The 25320-nt window shown below is 42.5% G+C and overlaps 1 protein-coding gene across 1 annotated transcript; it reads right to left on the reverse strand.

Annotated features, from left to right (window-relative positions):
* Nucleotides 1–1138: 1138 nt before the first annotated feature.
* LOC311043609 (bifunctional methylenetetrahydrofolate dehydrogenase/cyclohydrolase 2, mitochondrial-like) lies at nt 1139–24808 on the reverse strand (the record flags this gene model as incomplete). The annotated part of the gene is made up of 8 exons (XM_084054914.1): nt 1139–1794; nt 2563–2688; nt 15024–15116; nt 18029–18136; nt 21594–21746; nt 22446–22568; nt 23179–23363; nt 24663–24808. 8 exons carry the CDS (start codon nt 24806–24808, stop codon nt 1679–1681), a joined length of 1050 nt encoding a protein of 349 aa, XP_083911040.1. The 3' UTR covers nt 1139–1678.
* Nucleotides 24809–25320: the final 512 nt, after the last annotated feature.

Genomic DNA, 25320 nt, shown 5'->3' on the forward strand with positions numbered 1-25320 from the left:
TCATGGCATTTTCCACAAGGAGCTCTAAACCATTTCTTGTCCAAATGGAGGCATCAGAGCACTCAGGGAAATTGTGATATTTCTTTTAAGGGATCACTGCCGATTCTTGCCACTTTAACCCCTTTACGCTATGTCATATACTAACTTGGAGACAAATGGGCTCTTTTGGGATTTTGACCATAATACACAACCACCTTTTTAACCAGAACCAGCTCTTGAAGACTGTGCTGGTCCAGCTCACCTATACAGCTGTGCCAGAAGATGAATACCAGCGTGGGTGAACGGTTTGAGCTGCACATCCTGCCCATCATGTTGTGTCGAGGTGGATCCATGTGCTTTATCAATGAGTCAAACCTATCCTAATAAGGGATTAGAACGCTCGTACAGACAAGATATGGATTCATCTCTCTAGATAATTACATTACCTCAGCAATAGCAACATTAGGGGTTCATTATGGACCTAGATAGGCCAAATAAACTAGCGAGCATTAACCACATGAACCCTATTCTTCAGAGAAAACCTTCTGCAAAATTAGCTGATCTACAAGCTCAAAACATGTCAGCGCTGTGAACACGTTTACACACTATGCGTTGTGAGATTTGGTGTTGTAGAAGGCAAAAAGGAGGGGGCCTAGTTAACAAAGTATATAGGGTTTAAATTGTTTAATTTGCTCAATTTATACTCCATCGCACGATGGTGTCACTTGCCAAAAACAACAGATCTTCAATCTATCAAGTCTCGCGACATCTTGGAGATCAGTTTTTATCGCTTTTTCAAGCGATATATTATAAATTAGACTAGATGGTGAGCTTGTAGATCGGCTATTTTTGCTATTTGTCATATGAAGACGTACGTACTGTACAGTATATAGGGCTAACGTGGTTAAGAAAATGTCCCCCTCTGTTAATAAAAATAAATAAAATGAACCCTGCCTCCGCTCAGAATCGCCACTGTTTGCAGCCGACTTTCAGCTGGGTGTATTTCAAGCTTTAGAGATTGGACTGACACAAGTTTAAAAAATAAATAAACGATTAAACAAAAATAAGTTTATTAATCGGAATGAAGAGAAACCAATATATATGCCAGAAAACCTTTTATTTAATGATTACTCTTTCCAGTAAATATGGATACTCAAAAATGATCATAACCAGCTTCAGTAGAAAAAATATGAATCTCAAATCTCAAAAAAGTTAACTCTGAAAATAAATAATATAATATTTAAATTAACTGTGTGTGTGTGTGTGTGTGTGTGTGTGTGTGTGTGTGTGTGTGTGTGTGTGTGTGTGTGTGTGTGTGTGTGTAAGTCTACTGTTTTCTGCTTTGATTGGCGTAATTGTTGTTCTGAGTTTAGTCCTACAGTAGCATACTTGTCGTGGTTGATGATGTCATATTTCCTTAAGGCAAGATCTGCGCATTTTCCATAGGTGAGCAGTAGTGGATACCTGTTATACCTGATACCTGTGTGTGTGTGTGTGTGTGTGTGTGTGTGTGTGTGTGTGTGTGTGTGTGTGTGTGTGTGTGTGTGTGTGTGTGTGTGTGTGCGTGCGTGCGTGCGTGCGTGCGTGCGTGCGTGCGTGCGTGCGTGCGTGCGTGCGTGCGTGCGTGCGTGCGTGCGTGCGTGCGTGCGTGCGTGCGTGCGCGTGCAAGTGATTGTGATTATGTGTGTGTGTGTCTGTGTTAATGCAGCAGTGCGTTCCTGGCAGCAGTCACAGTGTTCTTCATCAACATGGCTACTGTCATCGGCCCCACTCCTCCTGGGACTGGAGTAATGAAACCTGCCTTCTCCCTCACACCTGTGAGGAGCCAAAGATGGGTATAAAGTCTTTTATCAGCAACCAACACAGGGCAGCGATTGGAAAAGTGTTTTGGGGACAAGGAAATGTGTGCACCCATGCAGACAGTTGATGTTTGCATGGAGGCTAAAGGTTGATAACGGTGGCAGGAAACCAAATGTATTTTTATTTGCAAACTCTGTTGGCATTCCAAATCTAAATAGGGTTTGGAAACTCATTTTTGCTTTTGGCAGGACAGCAAGAGTTGTTTATATAACCCTATTATCTACTCTAAGTAGTCATTGTGTGACAGAGCATAAATTAGGCTTCAAGGTCACAGCTTCATTCCAGAATCATGAAGTAGAAACCATGCAGAATTGCATTAATACACAGTAAAGTTCACAGTGCTCATATATCCATTTATAATTGAGTGTTACAAATGTAACCAAATGCTCCGGTAACTAGCCTGGATGCCCAGCATTGCCTGGGTCATTGCGTTGGTCTATGACATCAGTCATATCCGTGACATTGTGGACTTTACTGCATTTCATAAAATTGCATTTACTGTAGCTGAATATGGTGATGTAACTACTTTCCACCTGGCGTCCTTATTTGGGGTATGTCATTGTAGGAATTTATTAATATTTTTGAAAATGTGTCAATTTGAAAAAAATAGCGGAAAATGGCCAATCTACAAGCTCACAACCTGCCATGACCCGACGCTTTGTGAGAGTGGGAATATCGTATGACAAAGTATAAAATAGGGCTTATGTGGTTAAAGTTACTTACCCTCAAAGTCCACGTCGCCAATGAGTCGGAGCTTTCCTGTCCTCGTGTCCTTAACGCGGTTGATTCCGACGTCAATGACTGCCGCCCCCTCTTTCACCATGTCTGCTGTGATCAGCCCAGGAACCCCTAACAGCACAAAGGACTACATGTTAACAGCTGTTACGGCACAGTATTCCATTATTCTTTTCCTTAATGTGTAAATATTCCTTCCCTGTGCTGGACTACGGAGTCAACGAGCCTGACACACACACACCATGCTATTCCTTTACGCTTTGTGTTTCAGAAACATCACACACTCAAATCCTCACTGTTAATTTATCTCTGATGCGATGCGATATGAGAGTGCAGTGCAGTGCAGTGCCCTTCCAGCCTCATCCTTTTCTCTCTGACTTTGTCTGTGACCCGTGGTAGGTTCCTGTGGAGGACCGCATTTATGATGTGGTCCGTCCGTGTGACACATAGTGCCATTCATATCGTTCTTGTGTAGACTCCATCCAGGGCCCTTTCCTGTTGTGCTCTGAGGGTCCGTCTCTCAGTCCCATACATAACTGTACAGTTATGTATGGGAGTGTACAGTACAAATGTACCATTTGGTACATTTGTACAATCTCAGAGTTACAAATGGATAAATTAATGTGCAGAGACTGCCATCTCCACACTCGATTTCTCCACTGATTCACATTCACAATTCCAAAACTTGAATAGTTTGAAAACTTGCAATTGAACGCAACAATGTAAACACCACCACCTCTCACCTCCTCTTAACATTTTAATATGAGTAGAACTGGAATGTATGCAATTTCACAACAGAGTATAATTACAATAAATACCTGTGTAAAAACTAAATATATTTTGGGTTCTAATCAACCGTGGTGCATCCGGCTTAGTCGGGCGTCTGCTGTATGCGAACACAATTGCCCGTGTTCGGGGGAGGGAAGCCGGGCGGGGGAGGGTGATATTGGTCATTGTTGCACGTACTCCTACAGGCTGGGGCGGCACCTGTCACCAGGGAGTGTTGGGCGGGAGGAGTAGGACGAAGGTTCTACGTCCTCCTGGTGGGGGCTCCTTACTGGCAGGTGAATCAGTAGGATACAACAGCAACACAGAAATGTGTGTGGGGAGGAATGAATTGGCATAACGACTAAAGTTGGGGAGTTAAAGTGGTAAAAAAATATTGGCTACTCTAAATTTAAAAAGTAAGTATTACAAATAAAAATGTTAAATAAATATGTGGGGGAAATCACTCAAATCATATTTCTTGTTTAATGTGTGGGCAATGGGTGGCTTGGTTTTGGTATCGCAAGTATATATGTGAGAAGTTTACTGAAATTGTCATGTGATTGACCCGGAAGAGCAAAAGGATGAACTTTAATCATATTTATGCATGGTGGAAATAATGAATTATTATATTCTCCAAGCTTCAAAAGAACAGCCTTAGCCTGCATAGTATGTTTTTGAACACAACACACAGTGAACATTATTGGGCGGTCATGTCAAACAAAGGCGATGCGTGTCAGCCAGGTTGAGGATGAGTTAAAACGTCTCAAGGTATTATAAGACTCCAACACCTGTACATATGGCTGGAACTAATAAAACATGTTTTGTTGAAGGAGAAGGCGACAGAACATTCCACTCCAACTGATCAGACTTACAATTACAGTTAACCAAATGGAAACAAGTCTTAACTAAATTACTATTAATATTCTAATTGATTTGAACCAAAACACTGCACAGTGTATAGCATGCAGACAATGGAAGTCAATGACACGCTAACCCAAACTACACCCTAAGTTTGTTTGTCTGCTAACCACAATTACTTGTTTAGCAACAACTTAATCCTTAACACAAACAGGATTTCAAACCACACTAATCCCAAACAAGTGCTAATTCCCATATGACACGAAAACAGTTGTTGATTCTTCAATAGCACGAAAATAACCAGGATTGAATTCATCACAAGGTAAATAGAAGTTTTAATTTGAAAACGAATAGCAAAAAATATTTTCATGATGTGCAATGTGAAAATCAGTCTCAGTCTCATCACTGAAATGGAGAAATTCAAGTAATGGCAGGCATACAGGTATGTATGCTGTATGTTAACAATCTGTCATTTCCCCCCAAAAGTTCAATAAAGAAGTTATTTTCTGTCTGTAACCCGGTGGATATTTTATATTGTGGGTTATTTGTTTAAAATGGTGGAACTGTGTTTTATTTTGTCTCATGTACTGGTGCTTTTATTTTGAAAGGTATCTGTCTGCATTTTGGGGCAAAGCTGAAAAGCATACAAATTAATGATGTCATTATTAGTGATGATGATTACTTACCTTGATGTGTGATTGATAGAAGTGGGGGAATGGGTGGTTTCAGGGGCCAGAGTGAGTGAGTGAACAGGTGAATGGGATTCCCAATCAAGAGAGATGAGTGAGTGACAGGTGTCCAGGGTTCCCAATCAGATCAGCCAGAGGAGGAGAAGGAGAGAGGAGCACAGAGGCTGTGTCAGTTTGCTGTGTGATCCAAAGTTTGTCATACTTTATGATATAATAAGTTTAACTGTAATTTCTGTGTGTGTCTGCACAACAACTACAGTGAAGTTGCAGTAATTATTTGTGGAATTGGACTGAACGCCAGAAAGACGTTTAAACCAGGATATATTCTACAAGTGAAGTGATTCAGTGTTGCTTGCTAAACCAGCGAGAGCTAAGTGACTGTTTAGCTTCAGTCTCACTAGTATAGAGAGGCATAGTGGAGCTAAACGCCGTCAAAGAAAGCCTTTAAAGACTCTGCTGCGTCGGGATTGTGGAGAAGAGGCGTCGGCTGCGGTGAGCTGTTGACTCCGCTACTGGACGTTCGTCTACTGTTCTCGTCGTTGGGAAGTCTGGACCGAGGTGCGCTGCTGGAGAGGGGCTCTGAACTATTACATTCACCCATAGACACTCATCACACGTGAAAGGTACCGTTTTATTTTCCTGGCTCAGGAGAGTGAAGGGGTCACCAGTTTTTGGCCACAACGTTCCCAAGCATCGATACAGGCCTGCATCGAGGGGTTAAATTATTGAGTTTAATTGCTTATTGCTGCTTGTGCTGCTTTTTGTGTAAGAGGTTGTGGGCCCACCTTTATTGATTTCATTTTGATGTGAAATATTGTTCTTTGAACAAAGTGTTTTTGATTTAATGAGGTAATCCACCGGGTTTAGGTTGTAAACTAAATAGGGTTAATTTAGTATAGGCCAAATTCAAAAGGTTATTTTTGTTTAATCTAATTAGAAATATATAGGGTTAATTTTAGGTAGGCTAAAATAAGAAGGTTATTTTGGTTTAATCTAAGTGATATAATCCCAAAAGGTATCTTTGTTTGTTTGAAATAATACTAGAAGGGTATATTTTTGTTTTGTGACAACTAGAGGTTACAAATGTAACCCCGGTTTTATTAAGTAAAACGGAGAACCGTGGTAACACTGAGGTTGTGAATATTATTTGTTTCTATTTGAAAAGCCATTTCATGTTATTGTCTGTTGATATATGTGTTTGTCTAAGTAAAGATATTATTTTATTATAACTACCTGAATGGACAGTGGTTTATGGGTATTTAAATAATAGAATGTTTTACTTATACTCACCTGTTGACCTGAAAAGTTAAAATACTTACCTTAAAGGATAATTACCTGGGAGAAGAAAAGAGGTTGATTATATTTACAGTAGAAAGGGGGCTGTGAAGTTAATTCAAACTACTTACCGGTACACGCCTGAAACACAAGAATTCAAATTAATCGTGAGATAACAAAAAGAATTCAAGGCCCTGCCTTTATCAATAATTAGAGGGGCAGGAGCGCTAAGAGCATTTATGTAGCGCTTTGGACTTTGGATCACACAGCAAACTGACACAGCCTCTGTGCTCCTCTCTCCTTCTCCTCCTCTGGCTGATCTGATTGGGAACCCTGGACACCTGTCACTCACTCATCTCTCTTGATTGGGAATCCCATTCACCTGTTCACTCACTCACTCTGGCCCCTGAAACCACCCATTCCCCCACTTCTATCAATCACACATCAAGGTAAGTAATCATCATCACTAATAATGACATCATTAATTTGTATGCTTTTCAGCTTTGCCCCAAAATGCAGACAGATACCTTTCAAAATAAAAGCACCAGTACATGAGACAAAATAAAACACAGTTCCACCATTTTAAACAAATAACCCACAATATAAAATATCCACCGGGTTACACCCTCCCCCTTCTAAATGACTGAATGCCCTCATTCAACTTAAAAGGTTTTGAGGTTCTACTTAACCCCTAACGGGTGTTAACTGCTTCAACATTGGCCTATTTTAATAGTGACACCTCTGTGTACTATGGTAATAGGTTCATCTCTGGCCTTGCCTGGTTCATCGTAGGTCAGTCGTATAACTGGCTTCACTCTTCGTTTGGTCACAGGCGCTGGTTCGGGAATGTCGCTTTCCTCAGCACTGCTGACGGAATCCTCTTCTATTTCAGGCTCTTCTCCAGAATCTGAATCATCATCAGGAGCTGTGTCCTGGTCATCCTCTTCTGCACTGTGACCATCCTCTTCTGCACTGTGACCATCCTCTTCTGCACCGTGGTCATCCTCTTCAATTGCATCCTCTATTACAACTTGAGGTTCCTCTTCCTGAGGGACGACATCAGGCCCATTCACAGACGACCGTTTTTGCAGGATCCCCTCCAAGTATGTTCTGTAAGGTCTATGTGGCCTCTCAATCTCGAGCTCTGAGTCTGTCGACTCTTGGTCTTCTTCCTGTCCACCGGCAGGATGAGGTGATACAGTCTTCAGGTTCTTCCTAGTTTCCGATCTAGTTTTAGGTTTCACAGGTAAGTTGGGTTCACTCTCTACCCTTGGTATCCTCACGAGTTGTCCAATGGGTAAGAGATGGTCTCTATGTAGTGTCTTTATGCCTCCTTTTCCATCCTCAGGTTTCAATCGGTATACAGGTAAGTTAGGCATCTTTCCTATCACCACATAAGGAACTGGACTCCAACGGCTTTGCAGTTTGTGCTTCCCTCTTAGTCCCAGGTTCTTCAGCAAAACTCTGTCACCCGGTTCCATAGTCTGGAAGATGACTCTCTTGTCATAGGACTTTTTATTCCGCTGGTGAGTCTGGTCTGCGGTCGCAGAAGCTAATTTGAAAGCTCTTTGCAGGTCTTCCTTCAGCTTTGACACATACTTTGAGTGATGACCCTCTTTGTTTCCATCCGGAGACGTCCCAAAACATACATCTACTGGGAGTCTAGCTTCTCTGCCAAACATCAAGAAGTACGGCGAATATCCCGTTGCATCACATTTGGTGCTGTTGTAGGCATGCACTAAATATGGCACATGTTGGCTCCATTGCCGTCTCTTCTCTTGACTCAGAGTGCCTAACATCGACAGTAGGGTTCTGTTAAACCTCTCGGGCTGAGGATCCCCTTGAGGATGGTATGGGGTCGTTCGAGATTTACGTATTCCCATCATCTTCAGCATCTCTCGAATCAACTGACTTTCAAAATCTCGTCCTTGATCCGAGTGGATCCGAGATGGTAGCCCGTAATGGACAAAGTACTTCTCCACCAGTATTTTAGCAACAGTGAGTGCCTTTTGATTTTTGGATGGAAAAGCCTGGGCATATCGTGTAAAATGGTCTGTGACCACCAACACGTTGCTTATCCCTTTGGAGTCTGGCTCCATGCTGAGAAAATCAATGCAGACCAAGTCCATTGGCCCATGGCTCCTGATCTGGTGCAGCGTAGCAGCTCTCTGACAGGGACTTTTGCGAGTGACACAGTAGCCACAGTTCTTGACATACTGCTCTGTGTCCAAGGCCATTTTTGGCCAGTAAAACCTGGTCCTCAACAGGTCAATGGTTCTCTCGATGCCCAGATGACCGAGATCATCATGCATGGACTTGAGTACTGTTTCTCTGAATTCGGCTGGAAGTACAAGTTGAGAGACCTCTTCTCCTGATGGTCGTTTGCTTAACCGATGGAGTAGACCGTCCTTCATTGCAAGCTTTCCAATCTGTTGTTTCATCAAAACCATCTCTGGATTCAATTCCACTCCCTCTGGCCATCTGCCATGTTTCACAGCCTTAATAGTTGGCCCAATCACTGTGTCATTGGTCTGGGCAGCTATCAGTTCTGACCGGGACATTTGCCCTAAGGCGCTGACATCTAAGCGAGTGGGGAAGGCATAAATGTCTGGAACACATTCAGGAGGAGCTCCTAGTTGTTCCACAACTGGAGAGTTCTGGGTCTTTACTCGCTTACAGATGGACTGAACCCCTGTTTGCGATATGGTCTCCCAGTCCTCTAATTTCTCTTGCCCTGGTGTCTGTCTTGACAGTAGGTCTGCGTCGATATTGTTCCTGCCGGGTCTGTACAGGATATCGAACTCATAGGTTGAAAGGGCAGCTAGCCAGCGATGCCCATGAGCGTTGAGCTTGGCTGTCGTCAGTACGTAGGTGAGGGGGTTATTGTCAGTACGTACTGTAAATCGTGCCCCATATAGGTAATCGTGGAATTTGTCCACAACCGCCCATTTGAGTGCCAGGAACTCCAGCTGGTGAATGGGATAATTCCTCTCTGACGAACTCAGCTTCCGGCTGGCAAACGCCACAGGCCTCAACCCTTCAGGGTACTCCTGATAAAGGACGGCACCTAACCCAGTTAGACTGGCGTCCACATGTAGTACATATGGCTTGTTGGGGTCAGCAAACGCTAGTACTGGGGCATGGGTAAGGCAGTGGATGATCTGATGGAAGGCAGCCGTACACTTTTGGTCCCATCTATCACCAAATGGTTCAGACTCTTTCAGGTACGTTTTCTTCGGGTCTTTCTCCCATTTCTTGCCACGTTGTGCTGGGGCGTAGCCTTTGGTCAGCTCGGTTAGTGGTCTGACAATTGACGAGTAATTGGCTATAAACCTGCGATAATAACCAAAAAATCCGAGGAAACTTCTTAAGGTCTTCAGGTCTGTGGGCTGGGGCCAAGTGGTGACAGCCTCGATCTTAGCTGGATCGGTAGCTATGCCATTTGCCGATACTATGTGTCCCACATATTTGACCTCAGATTGACAAAACTGACACTTGTCAATGGAGATCTTTAGTCCAACCTCTCGGAGTCTGTCCAACACCTTCAGGAGCCTCTCTTCATGTTCCTCCAAAGTTCTTCCAAAGACAATCAAATCGTCTAAGTAGACCAGTACTTGAAGGAGGTTCATGTCACCGACTGCTTTCTCCATCAAACGCTGGAAAGTCGCTGGGGCTCCCGTTATGCCCTGTGGCATTCTGTCAAACTCGTAAAACCCCAGCGGACAGATGAAAGCGGTCTTTTCTTTATCTGCTTCTTTCATTGCTATTTGATAGTAACCGCTCCTCAAATCCAGCACACTGAACCACCGGCTTCCTGACAAGCAATCCAAGGCATCGTCAATGCGCGGGGTTGTGTATTGATCGGGAATGGTCCTACTGTTCAGAGTACGGTAGTCGATACACATTCGAACCTTTCCATTTTTCTTCCTAGCGATCACTATGGGTGACGCATAGGGGCTTCGGGACTCCTTTACTATGCCGGTCGCTACCAGCTCTTGGAGGTGTCTCCTTACATCATCAATGTCAGCTGGAGCAAGGCGTCGAGATCGTTCTCTGAAAGGTCGATCGTCAAACAGTCTGATGCTATGCTCCACGTCTTTGGCTAGACCCACGTCCCATTCGTGCAGGGAGAAAGCATCAGCTCTTTGCAAGAGCTTCTCGCGGAGCCTCTCCTTCCACTCCTCTGGTATGGGTGAGTCACCGAAGTCGATTTGGCTTACATCAAATCCCTCTGATGTGAGTGCGGCTTTAGACATGGACGTGACTACATCGGTAGTGTACAAGTAACCCAGGATGGTTCCAACTGGTATGACAGCTTCTCTCAGCGACTCGTTTTGCAGTCGGACTGAAAGGGGACTGGCGTCAATTGCATAGCACGGCACTACCATAGGATCTAGTAGCACACCTGCTGGGAGCGGGTTGGTAAGAGATACATCCAGCATCAGGATTTCTTTATCCACTGGCTTATCGAACTCCACGCAGCAACTGACAGAACACCAGGTTCCAGGGGACACAGTGAGCGAGCCGGGACCTGGCCACTTCACACACCCAACTTCCTCATCTTCATCGGGTAGTTCACCGGTGCTTGTCTCTGACTCCTCAGCAGTGCAAGTCAGTGTTTGAGCACTGTGGTCTCCAGTGGTTACTTGGCACAGCCTGGCTAAACGCTTGGGCAGACTTGCCTTAGCATTAGTGCCAATAATCATCGGTGTTTGATCTGGGCCCCTTGGTGTAGGGCAGATCAGTGCTAGGACAGAAATGGTTGCTGGCGTGCCGATCACTTTCTGTGGGAATTCCATGTCAACCACAACGTAGCCTCTATAGGGGTAACTTGAATCTCCTAGGCCCCATATGTCAAGACCTCCTACTGGATAGATGGGGACATCTGACATATGTTCTTTGTACCATCCCTCGAAGATTATGGTTACCTGAGAACCACTGTCCAGCAGAGCATCGCACAGGTGTCCGTTCACCTTTACTGGCTCAATGGATGGCGGCCCTATTAGGCCTTCAGGGATACCTTTTTCTCTGTGCAAGTCTGCAGCACTTTTCTTGCTTGTACAGACATTCTTAGTAGTCACATCAACGGGAGGTTTCGGACGGTTGTCTTTTGCCTTTGTACGTGACTTGATTAACTTCTGAATCACCTTGCTTTGATTCTCGGGGTTTGGGCATTTTACAGCAAAGTGCCCGCTTTCACCACAACGGTAACAGAAGTTCTCATCCGAATCATTGCGAGGCCTCCGCGGAGTGCCAGAGACGGGGCGTGTAGTCTCCACCGCCATGGCAGCAGCAGCAGGAGTCTCCGTTTGGTTCGTCTTCTTGGAGTTAAGTTTTTGCTCCAACCTTTTCACTTGTTTTTTCAGGGCTGCCACTTCAGGGTCAGTACTGCTTTCTTGTGTTGGCCCTGTAGAGCTGACAGGTACTTTCTCTTCCCTCTCTTCTACAGTTGGAGGGGACTTGGTTGTCATTGTGGCAAACATTGACTTAAGCTCCTTGATTTCAGCTCGCAAACTTTGAATCTCAGCCAGTTTGTTTTCTCCACTCTGCTTAGCGTGGACGGCATGCACAGCCGGGTTCAACCTGGTTCTGGAGGCTTCATACTCTTCCTCCAAGCGAATCTCACTGAGTAGTTCTAGGAAGGTAGGGGGTTTGGTCTTTCTTTCCCTTAATCTGAGCTGGATTAACATCATATCAGCTTTAACAGCGCCACGCAGTAGCTGCTCTACTCGTGCTTGATCCACGCTTTTGGCTGACAAGCCACCTCTCTGGACCACTTTAGTCAACGACCGCTCTAGTCTCCTCAGGAAATCGGACAGCTTTTCTCCTTGTTCCTGCTGCATCAAGCGAAAAGAGAAATATAGGTCCTCTCCTGATTCTGCTGTCCCGAAGGCACTTTCAAGAGCTTCTATGCAGCCCTCTGGGCTAACATCGGGGTCAGACAACCGCACGGCTTTGACAATCTCCAAAGCGGGTCCCTTTAGGCTTTCAACAATCCTTCTCCTTTTTTCTTTTGCATGGCAGTAGCTCTCTTCTACCATCAAGTTTGCTTGTTCTATCCAATGATCGAATTGCTCTTCATTAACTGGAGTTGGGATTATCCCTGAAAAGATACGCAGGCGACGATAGCCAGCACTCTCAGACGGTGATTTGGCTGTCTTGTCAAGCAGATCTCCTACCGCACGTAGGATGGCTTCGGTGTGTGACTGTGGTGTGGCTTGGCCAGTCAGTAATGCTTGCAGGTCCTCCTGTGTCTTACCCTCTGCCTGCAGCAAGGCACTCAATTTACTATTGAAATCTTCAGCTGCAGTAGTGGTTTCCCTCCAAAAGACTATGGTCCATGACTCCAGTCCTTTGCCAGGTGACACTTCTGAAGGGACTTTGTCAGCATCTACCGCTTCTCTGGTCTCACACAACACCTTTAACTCGCCTTTCTCAGCACTGAACATCTTCCGTCGTACTTTTACACGTTCCACTATCTTTAGCTTGTCAAGAGTTTCTTCGATATCAGAAGCTTCAATCTCTTCTTTCGTTGGGATTATGACCATCAGTGCATGGTCTATATCCACGAGCTCAACTCGGCACCAACGCTTCAGCTCATCAGCTAGTTCAGCAGTTGTGGCCATCTTGTTTGAATTTAGGGTTCTCAATCAAAAATATATATACTTTTTAATTTAGAACTGTACACAGAGGTGTTTTGTAAAGGGAAAAATACATCTTTTTTTTTGTTTTCTCTAACTAGAAACACAAGAAGAATCTCAGTAGTGCCTCCATTTATGTAGCGCTCCTGCCCCTCTAATTATTGATAAAGGCAGGGCCTTGAATTCTTTTTGTTATCTCACGATTAATTTGAATTCTTGTGTTTCAGGCGTGTACCGGTAAGTAGTTTGAATTAACTTCACAGCCCCCTTTCTACTGTAAATATAATCAACCTCTTTTCTTCTCCCAGGTAATTATCCTTTAAGGTAAGTATTTTAACTTTTCAGGTCAACAGGTGAGTATAAGTAAAACATTCTATTATTTAAATACCCATAAACCACTGTCCATTCAGGTAGTTATAATAAAATAATATCTTTACTTAGACAAACACATATATCAACAGACAATAACATGAAATGGCTTTTCAAATAGAAACAAATAATATTCACAACCTCAGTGTTACCACGGTTCTCCGTTTTACTTAATAAAACCGGGGTTACATTTGTAACCTCTAGTTGTCACAAAACAAAAATATACCCTTCTAGTATTATTTCAAACAAACAAAGATACCTTTTGGGATTATATCACTTAGATTAAACCAAAATAACCTTCTTATTTTAGCCTACCTAAAATTAACCCTATATATTTCTAATTAGATTAAACAAAAATAACCTTTTGAATTTGGCCTATACTAAATTAACCCTATTTAGTTTACAACCTAAACCCGGTGGATTACCTCATTAAATCAAAAACACTTTGTTCAAAGAACAATATTTCACATCAAAATGAAATCAATAAAGGTGGGCCCACAACCTCTTACACAAAAAGCAGCACAAGCAGCAATAAGCAATTAAACTCAATAATTTAACCCCTCGATGCAGGCCTGTATCGATGCTTGGGAACGTTGTGGCCAAAAACTGGTGACCCCTTCACTCTCCTGAGCCAGGAAAATAAAACGGTACCTTTCACGTGTGATGAGTGTCTATGGGTGAATGTAATAGTTCAGAGCCCCTCTCCAGCAGCGCACCTCGGTCCAGACTTCCCAACGACGAGAACAGTAGACGAACGTCCAGTAGCGGAGTCAACAGCTCACCGCAGCCGACGCCTCTTCTCCACAATCCCGACGCAGCAGAGTCTTTAAAGGCTTTCTTTGACGGCGTTTAGCTCCACTATGCCTCTCTATACTAGTGAGACTGAAGCTAAACAGTCACTTAGCTCTCGCTGGTTTAGCAAGCAACACTGAATCACTTCACTTGTAGAATATATCCTGGTTTAAACGTCTTTCTGGCGTTCAGTCCAATTCCACAAATAATTACTGCAACTTCACTGTAGTTGTTGTGCAGACACACACAGAAATTACAGTTAAACTTATTATATCATAAAGTATGACAAACTTTGGATCACACAGCAAACTGACACAGCCTCTGTGCTCCTCTCTCCTTCTCCTCCTCTGGCTGATCTGATTGGGAACCCTGGACACCTGTCACTCACTCATCTCTCTTGATTGGGAATCCCATTCACCTGTTCACTCACTCACTCTGGCCCCTGAAACCACCCATTCCCCCACTTCTATCAATCACACATCAAGGTAAGTAATCATCATCACTAATAATGACATCATTAATTTGTATGCTTTTCAGCTTTGCCCCAAAATGCAGACAGATACCTTTCAAAATAAAAGCACCAGTACATGAGACAAAATAAAACACAGTTCCACCATTTTAAACAAATAACCCACAATATAAAATATCCACCGGGTTACATGTCACTCTCTTTCATTCTCTTTTTGTTGATTTCTACATCACATCTTCTGTCAAAACCTTTCATTCATAATTCTAAGCATGAGCATACCTAGCCAATCAGACTCTTTAATTTTGCAGTTAGCCAATAAGATGATGGTCTCTGTACAAATTTATACCACTGCCACTGAACTTGTGATTCTCTACCAACAGTCGTAAAGGAGTGTGAATCCCAACTCTACTTCAAAACCCCTCTAAAAGAGCACTTACAGATGGCTGCAATTCGAAACTGTAAACTGTAAAAGTCAAAGCTTAGCCCTAGCCCTTGACCATATTCGTATGGAGTATGATGTACAGTAAGAGCAAAATGGCCTCCTTGTGAAATTGGCCAATGAAGCATGACAGTGAAGCAATTGATTACCTGCTGCTGCAATAATGATATCAGCCAGGCTTGTTAGCTCCTTCAGTCTCTCTCTAGGGGTACACCTGTGGGCGATGGTCACTGTGGCGTCACCTGAGGGGGCATGGAATTTAAAATGAGAGTTAGCAAGATAAAGAGTATGAATCGACAATGCAATGTCACACTCAAAGCTCACATTTAGTGTAGAGCTGCGTCTCATTTGCAAAGAAGCTCCCTGACTAGGTACCAGATTATTACCTGGAACTTGTGCACATGAATTGAGACAACCTAGAAAGGTAGGGTCATGTGTCAAACGTAACATTTGACAAAGCTGTGCCTTTATTTCAAATTAACCAGATGTAAGGGTCGCTGACCTTGACCCATGTCCTTATGGGATATTCATGGCTAAAGTTAACAGTCATCCAAATTAGTACTACGCGTAAACCAAAAACGTTAAAGACGCAGGTGCACATCACTTCAGCCCAGCCAGGGTTCTTTCGCCCACTCAGAGAACGTTCCCCATTCAGAAGATTCCACCAGCTGGAGGATATTGGAATGGAGGGGGTGGGGTGGGGTATGAAGGGAGACAAAGGCGGTGGGAAGGGCTCTAGCATCAGAGGAATGGAGGGCAAGTCACAGCACATCAGACCTCCATGTGTGTCAAGGGAGGGATATGTGGGGCGGAGGGGGGGCAGATAGAAATATGTGAGACCCTTCAGCTCAACTTCCTCAGTTCAACAGGTGAAACGACCTGAAGGGGCCATAGACTTTGTATTGTAAATGGCTATTTCTGTTTAGTGTTTATTATGTCTCTCTTTTGAAGAATCCTGCAGGTTAAAGATCATCAGAGATGTTGCTAGGTTACATTCTGACAAGGGTTATCTCATGCTAGTCAGGTTTCAGTTGTCATGGGTTTATCCTACGAGACCAATATCACATAGAGAAGAAAAATTAAATGAAAAATTATTATTATTTTCTTTTAAATATCTCTTTGCAGGAAAATAAACACAGAGATTTCTTTATCATTCCATACGTTTGTAGAAACCAAGAAAGCTCCCAGATGTTCTCCAGTAATATACACGTTAAAGCCAATGTCATATACAGTAATGGCTAACATGTATAACTGACCCTGACTGAGACCATTACTTTATATGCATGACACACTAGTCTTGCAAGATGATACACAATATTGCTTTTTCATGTACAAAACTTGACTCAAAAAACGAGACGACAGATCTTGATGCAAGCTTTCGGGAAGACAACGAAAAACAATCTCGATGTAATTTTCTCCAAATTAGTCTCAACACTGACACCTTCACCGAGCTGGCTCGCTCACCTCCCTATAACCATGAGCTTGAGCACACTTGCCTTGGAATTTCTCAGCAGTGCAACTCGATCAATTATTGCCAAATTCTGTGTTCATATTAATATCACTGTGCAGGATTACGCCAGGATCATTCAAGTTAGGTCCATCATTTAGCAAGAATAGTATTAATATATGTAAAAACGTTCTGAATGGAGGTCAATATATATTGGAGGAAATGCTGCGGAGAGGAATGACTAATTAAAGGGATAGTTTCACTTGTTACATTTGGGTTTAATATGGCACATTTGAAGGTTCTTGTCAAATAGTTGAAAACCAGGCACAATTTCCTTGGAATCTTGTTGCGTTTTGTAGCACTGATACTTTAGCCAGTATCTACTGGATAGTTTGTCAGTAGATACTGGCTAGCTGACCGCATTCTTAGTAACCCCCGTAACCGTAGTGCCAATTACAAAATGTGTCAAATAGTTTTCAACTATTAGTTTTCAACTATTTGACACAATAAAGTAGTGTCAACAGTGGGTGGTAATTTCTTTTGGCAAACTAGACTGGTGCTCTTTTATGGCGGTTTTAAAGGGTATACTAGTGTGATTCATAATCCAGCAGTGAGTCACGGAGGATATTCAGATTCTAAAGAATTGAGATATGGGGAAAGCCGGAAATGTTTTAAAATGGTTCCCATCAGAAGCCTATTACGTGGTCATGACATTTATCAAGGCTTTTACCTGATAACCATTGGTTCTGTGGCTGACAACCAGTGCAGTTATACAATGCAATATAGTTTATATATACAGTATAGAATGAATGTAGTACCTTTCTACAAAACAGGAGGTGACTTAAACCCTTACTCAGTCAGAATGATTCTACTACTGTACGTCACAGGACATCTGTCATCAACGAGCAAACCTTTTACAGCAATTTTGTTTGCATTTTTGCACTTATTTAGACACGGTTATTTAGATCTACGGGTTGCTTTGATCAAGATTGTTCCGGTTCATGCCCTGTGCTATTGCCCCATATTAACGTTAAATTCCATCCTGCATTTCCCCAAAACCACTCCCACGCCTTCTTCCTTCCTTCTTCCATACAAGAATACGTGGGATTGCCAGCCACCAGTGGTTGATGCCAAAAAATCAGTTCCTGCAATACCCTTCTCCAGAAAGACGTGTAGTGGCAGCTATTGTTTGATAACGAGGCGGAGGGCCATTGCGCTCTCTCCCCTTTCATCAGTCTCACTGTGATGCACTTTTATGGTCATCATCAGATTTGTGCCAGGGAAAGTCAAGGTGGTGCAACATCTTTTGATTGCACACAGCAACCCAATACACTGGTATTATTGCTCATTTCATTATGACCCAAACAATATGCAATACCCACGCAGAGACACACAGAGACAAGTTTTGATTGGGTCATAATGAAACACTGGTAATATGGTGCATACCATGCACACGCACACACACATTCCTCTGAGGAACACAGAGTTCACAGGAACAGATCACGCTGCCAGCACGCACGCAAACGCACATGCACACACACACACACACACACACACACACACACACACACACACACACACACACACACACACACACACACACACACACACACACACACACACACACACACACACACACACACACACACACACACACACACACACACACACACACACACACACACACACACACACACGCACGCTTACCTCCAGGACGTTCATGGTTCTGGTCAGTGTGCAGCAACATGGCGATGGGCATCCCAACATTTTTGGACCGCCCAGCCACCAGCACATTCTTTCCCACTGTCTCTATACCTGCACAGATCAAAATGAACACTTGGTTGACACTTGGTTGATTAGTTGCAATAGAGCAGCACATGATCACTGAGACCCATCACATGAAGCCCATCAAAGGACAAAACGTGTAGATTTTCATCATACGATGAAGTATACATTGGGAATAAGTGGCGATGAGAACTATAAAAAACGAATCTCTGAAGTGGATGTCTAGAGTCAGTAGTTCTCAAACGTTTTTGTGCCAAAGACCCCCAAATGTATATATATTTGGCTGCGGACCCCCATCTGAAAATGTTTCGTGCCAGGGACCCCAAGAAGAAAAGATTTGTGTTTAAAAAAAGGGAAATTATTCAAAGTTCAAATGCGATTTTTCAATAAAAAAAGAAAATAGCAGATGTACAAGCTTGCAGCTTGAGCTTGTACATCTGCTACTTTTGAATAGCCAAGGTTTAATGGATAAATGGATCAAAATGATTGTGATGCTGTATTAACAAATTTAGCTGGGGAACCCCTCGAACCCCCTGAAGGACCCCTGGGGGTCGCTGGATCCCACTTTGAGAACCACCGGTGAAGTGAAGTGAACAGAAAACGAGACAAATGAGACACACACACACTGCCAGGAGTAATATTTAATCTATGTGCCTGATCAAAGACAAATATGTTTTGGTAGTCTGTCATACTAAATCGTGTACCGCAGTCTGGCACCACAATGTCGCGCCCATCCCAGTTAACACCTCTTTTGTCGGCAAAGACAAAAGTGATTGATGGAAGAGTGGGAGGATAGGTATGCATGTGAACAGGGCCGCTTTCACATAAATGTTTGGTGTGGCTGAATCGAACCCTGGATCATTTAATCTTAGGTGGATACCGTTGGAAAAATCCAACCGTTGGAAAAATCCAACGGTACAACCTGATTGTTCTGCTGTAGACACAGAGAAATTGAATATTATGTATCGCTTTACCATATATTTCATGGATATATTACTGTTTCACTTATCATTCCATTCTCGGACCATTCTACAAAGACTGTTAAAGTCCTGACGGGGGAAATAAATCCATCATTTTAATTCAACTCTTTAACTCTCAACTTTCACTCCTTCAAAACATGACATGGACAAGTATTAAAATACTATCACAGAATCTAGATCCCTTATTCCACCAGCACAGGCCGGCTTGGGAACTGTGAGTTGATTTGTGATAAATAGTTACTACAGTCATTAGACTGATCATAAGAATAATGATGCCCTAAACACATTCAGGCCAAGCATTTGTGATGCAAGTATCATGGGTCAAACAATCTAGCCACACAATGTTTTATTTTAATGTATACCTGGGTAATATATCAAATTCTGACAATATGGTATATATATATATTTAAATGAATGATATGGGGGAAAAAATATTGAGAAGAAATCTGTGCTGTTGTGTCTCGTTTCAGCAGACATAAGACATCAGAATGAGAAATGTCTCTCTCAAAAAAACTGAGATATACAGTATCATTGTTTAGTCTGTTAATGTCGAAGTCATCCTGCTCAGCTCTAGTTTAAACAGTTAAAATTAAATTGATGTAGTCTATGCCTCACTGCCTTGACAGTGATGACTCTGTAAAAGAAAATGATCATGTGGCGCCATCTAAAGGCAATAGAAAGATAGGAGCAAGTAGAGATAAGCTGTACTCTGTTTACACCTGGCATTATCATACATCCTGGGTGATTGATTCAGCACTGGGAGCTGATAGTAGGTGTGGCGCTCCACCTCAGCAATCCATCTCCCAGGGGTCTAGCGTATTGTAACGGGGATAGACTCCTGCGTTCTTGGCTGATACCTACAATAAATGTCTCTGACCTATTGTGATTACTTACATCACATTTCATGCGACTTATTGTGTGTAGATGCGTTAACCTCAAATTATACTCATTAACTTAAATAAATAAAATCATATATTTTTTAAATGATCTCTTATAGTCAGATATAAATAATATTGCATTCTCCCAGGTCTTTCCTGCACAGTAAAATCTGGAGCGTTAATTTAAAGCTGCACTATGTAACTTTCCTCTTCGACCATGGATTTGAACCAGGTTTCCCTGCACACAAGTGCTGTCATTTTTACCATTGAGCTAATAGAGCCTGCCTGCTTGCTCAGGAGATAAATTGAATCTTGACCATCATGTCAAAATTTGTGTCAGATCCTGTCTAGGTGAGACATGACCTTTGACACTATCTAAATGTCTCAATAGAAGAGCAGGGAGTCTAAATACAACCACCCCAATTGTATAAGCTAGATAACACACTATACCATACAGATTGGACAAAATTAGGTTTTATTAATTTAAAAAAAAGTTACATCCTACTATAATTCTAGTAACCTCTGTAGTGGTACGTGAGTGTAGTGGTACGTGAGTGAAGATACCCGGTTCTCCTCACTGCCTGGACCAATTGCTCTGATTTTGCACACAGCCATTGACCATTACAATCTGAACGCAACTGTGAAGCCCGTTTTTCAATTTAATCAAATCCCAGCTTCTTATTAGCGTTTTTGTGTCAAAGAATGTCGTCCCATAGCTGCGGCTGCCCAGCTATGGGACAAACTGCCTCCCGGGTTGCCAGATCATGTGCGCATATCCCCCCACGGATGCGCTGCGCCGACCGGGTATGGTCTAGTAGCTTTAACTACGGTAAGCGTAACACCTGACCTGTAAAGTTATATACTGTATACGTACAGTATATAAATTATATATTCACACAGACTTATATTAACACTTTACTGTGTGCCTCTCTAGACACTCTTATGCGGAGCGACTTACAAGTGCGAGATCGGAACAAGCTTTCAGTCCATTGTTTTAGTGTACTGCAAGCTCAGCACAAAACAAATTGGCACGCAATTTCTTTTCTGCTGATGCTGTTGGGACATAACATTTTAGGAGGAGTACAGAGATGCATATGGCTTGGAGCGACAGTTCCATTTACGTTTGATTATTTTTATGTATTTATTTGACCTTTATTTTACCAGGAAGTCCGATTGAGATCATACATCTCTTTGACAAGACAGATAAGCTTGCAGCAACAACAATGAATCAGGGTACTCTGAGAGAGGCCTTACACAAAACTATGTCTACCATCACCATGTAATTTGTAAGAAACACTTACAAATATACCCTCGCATCTATTTTGAGCATGTCATTATAGGCAAAAACAAAATGTAATTTTTAAAATGTTTTAAAATTATTATTTATTTATTCAATATTATTATTACTATTATTATTATTTATTTATTTTAAGCAGATCTACACGCTTACCACCAAAAGCCATTAGGGCTTACGTGGTTAAATGAAAGTAATATCTGGTCACTTTTTAAGTTAGATTCACTTAAAATAAACCAACCCTCACCGCAAAACACTCACATCCGTACTGCCACATGCACATGTTGACCAGTGACATGTTGGAGTGGCTGCCTTGCCGTGTTCAAAAGGTTTACCTGCTCTTTTAATGATCTCCCAGACAGCAGCGGGTGTGGCAGGCACCATGGACCTCTGGTCCAGGCACAGCTTGCCAATGTTTACAATATGGAATCCATCCACATCCTTCTCTGGTGCGATGGCATTACACACAGCCCGCTCATTGATGTGCTCTACATAAGGTGGAAGATGCACAGATGTTCAATGATTATGTTCCAATTTACAATTTAGGCATTTAGCAGACGCTCTTAATTCAGAGCGATTAACATAAGCAAGTAAAACACAAGGTAATACATCAAATGCATATAAATAGTAATCTAGGATCATAGGTAAACCAAGAACCTATCATCAGTCTAAACAGTATAATTTTTGCATAAGCCTGCAAGGTTGTCAAGGCTAGGGCAAGTGCTACGGCAAAAATTGTATTCCCATTTCATACTTTCAAACAGACCTTTTCTAGTCCACTGACAGCCCTAAAAGCGCTACCCCAAGGAATCGTTCAAGCTTTAACGTATCTTTAACCACTTAAACCCGATACACTTTTTTGACCGGGGTCCACCAGGGGTCTGTCCTGGGCCAATTCCATTTTTCCCTGCACACAAAATCTTTGACAAAAATTGGTGATCTACAAGCTCACAAACGTGTCGTGTTGCAACAAGGTTGTGATCTTGTAAATCTGCTATTTTTGCCGAACGTTCTACTATTTTCACCGAATGTTCGGCTATTATGACATGTCAAGAATAGGGATGCTAGGGTAGAAATGTCAGGTGTGAGTTAAAAAACCGTAAAACGTGACTACAGCCAAATGGCTGCCTTTTGAATTGATAGATTTTAGTTTGTTTTCAGAAGGGCAGTAGTATTCTTTTCTTTACCAGGGAGTGGCAGCTGCACTAGCAGACCGCTGACCTTCCAGTCACGGTTCATTTGGTCAATCAACTCCAGAAGTTCCTCTTGGGACACCGAGCTGGGACGCACCACTGTATCACTGGAGATACCTAGACGCACACAGCGGAAAACACAGAGTAAATGGTAATTGGTGCATTTATATAGCGCCTTTCTCAAAAGCGCTTCACATTCACCCATTCGCACACCCTGACAGCAGAGGAAGCCATGCAAGGCACCAACCTGCTCACCAGAAGAGTTAAGCAATCCATAACTTTTTTTGTGAATCAAACATTATTTTGACCAATCTGAAAGGTAGAGTATGTTTATAATATAACTGTGGTGGTTGTAGTTGTACATTGTACATTCTCACTGACCAGTGACCACTATTGGTTGATAAGAGGTATTGCATGAAGGTCAAAGCTAAATGTATCCTCCGCCCAAACAGGCCTTCCATTATAGATCAACAGTAGAAAATTCAGACTGCAGCTTTTTTTGCTCAAGGACACTGGGACACTCAGCAAGGACTCAGGAGGTGCCAGGGATCAAACCGGCAACCTTCCGATTCCAAGACAGATGCTGTACTCCTCCTGAGCTACTGCCCCCCCCCCTGCCTATTATGTCTGTGTGATCTAAAAACGTAAATGAAAAAATGTGTGTGTTATATATCCTATATATCCTACTGTACATGTATGGAGGTGTGTGGTGATGATGTAGTCTGACCTAGTATGCTGGCTGCCTTGGTCTTGTTCCTAACATAGGTGCGACTGGCTGGGTCGTCCCCCACCAACACAACTTTGAGGTGGGGTCTCATGTTGCCCTGGGCCATCAGCTCCTCCACATCATGTTGGATCTCTCTGTGTAGCTGACGAGCCAACTCTGTTCCAGAAATCACCACGGCCCCATGTCTGGTCCATATACCACATGGAAGACAGAAATCCACGCATACAATCACACAATGAATAATTGCAAAACAAAATTGAGAATAATAAATCAAATCTAATATCTGATATTTTTCTAATAAAATGTCATATTATAGGCCTATAAAATGTCCATATGTGCTTAACTGGCTTCAGTGTTTTTTTTATTGAATACTTTATTCGTCAAAAATGTAAACAGCACGTGGTACAGTCAGACATTCAGGCTAAAAGGAACACAAGAATGTGTGTGTGTGTGTGTGTGTGTGTGTGTGTGTGTGTGTGTGTGTGTGTGTGTGTGTGTGTGTGTGTGTGTGTGTGTGTGTGTGTGTGTGTGTGTGTGTGCAAGTAAATTTGTCAGGTCTGGGGCCCGAGAAACAGCTGACGTGCCAGGCGGTGGAAAAAGTACTCACATTCTTTACTTAAGTAAAAGTATCAATACTGCAATGTAGAAATACTCTGTTACAAGTAAAAGTCTAAAAAGTAAAAATTTACTTGAGTAAAAGTACAAAAGTATTGGTATCAAAATGTACTTAAAGTACCTCAAAGTAGAAAGTCCTCATTATGCAGAATGTCCCATTTCACAAGTTTTCAAATGTATACAATGTAAAAAATATATATATATTTTGGTGAGCAGATCTGCTATTTTCAAATGGCCGAAATGTATATATGGCTGAAGGGGTTACTGTATGTTTTGTAATAATAATCCAAATCTACAAAGTAACAACTAAAGTGTTCAAATAATTCTAGCCTACGCTCTGAGATGTAGTGGAGTAAAAGTAAAAGTACTGAAAATTGGGAATACTCCAGTAAAGTAAAAAGAAATACCTCAAAATTGTACTTAAGTACAGTACTTGAGTAAATGTACTTAGTTACTTTACACCACTGGTGCCAGCCAGGACAAACAGGTGTTCATGACAGAAGACACTGCATGATGATGACCCAGGGATAACCTTGACAATCTCATCTACTCTCTCTCTCCCCCTCATGTACTCTCCTGCAGCCAACATTACTCCAAATGCGTGCCATGTTCTTCACGCACTGGCAACACAGGACTTATGTAATAATAATACCAACACGTTTGCTGACAGCAGAGGCTATATTCAGGTTTTTATCAGGTCGAAAGATCTAACCTCGTGGCATTCTGCTGCTAAAGCTGCACCTGCACTGTGCTGTCACTCACACCATCCTCTCTCTCACACGTGACCATATATTCCAGCACCGGCTAAAAGCATCGGGACATCCGTCCGTTATATGTTATATTACATTATTATGATTCATTGTTTTTACCTGATCACTGACTGGCACAGATGTCTTCTCTGATTCTCGCATTTTCTATGTGTCCGCAGCTTGGCACGGCAGCACTGATGGTGTAACGCTATTAATCCGCTACAGAGTCTGAAGGAGGAGCGTGGCGGTGGAACACAGGCCGCCATGTTTGCGTGTCAGAGCTATTGTAATGTGTTTGTGTGTGTGTGTGTGTGTGTGTGTGTGTGTGTGTGTGTGTGTGTGTGTGTGTGTGTGTGTGTGTGTGTGTGTGTACGCGTGCGTGCGTAAAAGGGGCAGGGCAGTGTATTACTGTCTGGTCCCTAGAGATTACATTCTGTGCTCTGTAGCTCTAGTGATCATAATATTATGATGGAGCTAATCTGGAAAAATAAAAATAGAATATTCAGACCCCTTGTGAGGTTCAAGAGGTGTATCATAATCACTATCTATAATCCTGTGTACAGTCTAATAGGCCTACTGTTGTGTTATATTATTATATAGGTCTATAAATTAAATATGATAAATGACATGTACCGTAGGCAGGCTGTATAAAAAGCACAGTAACGAGAATAACGAGAAAAGAAAGAAAATAGAGAAACATGGTCTATAAATTAAATATGATAAATGACATGTACGTAGTTACCTATCCACTTCGTGCCTTGTGGCACATAAGGCCTTC

This window comes from Gymnoscopelus microlampas (genome assembly GCF_963454915.1).
Source record: "Gymnoscopelus microlampas genome assembly, chromosome: 4".
Taxonomy (NCBI): domain Eukaryota; kingdom Metazoa; phylum Chordata; class Actinopteri; order Myctophiformes; family Myctophidae; genus Gymnoscopelus; species Gymnoscopelus microlampas.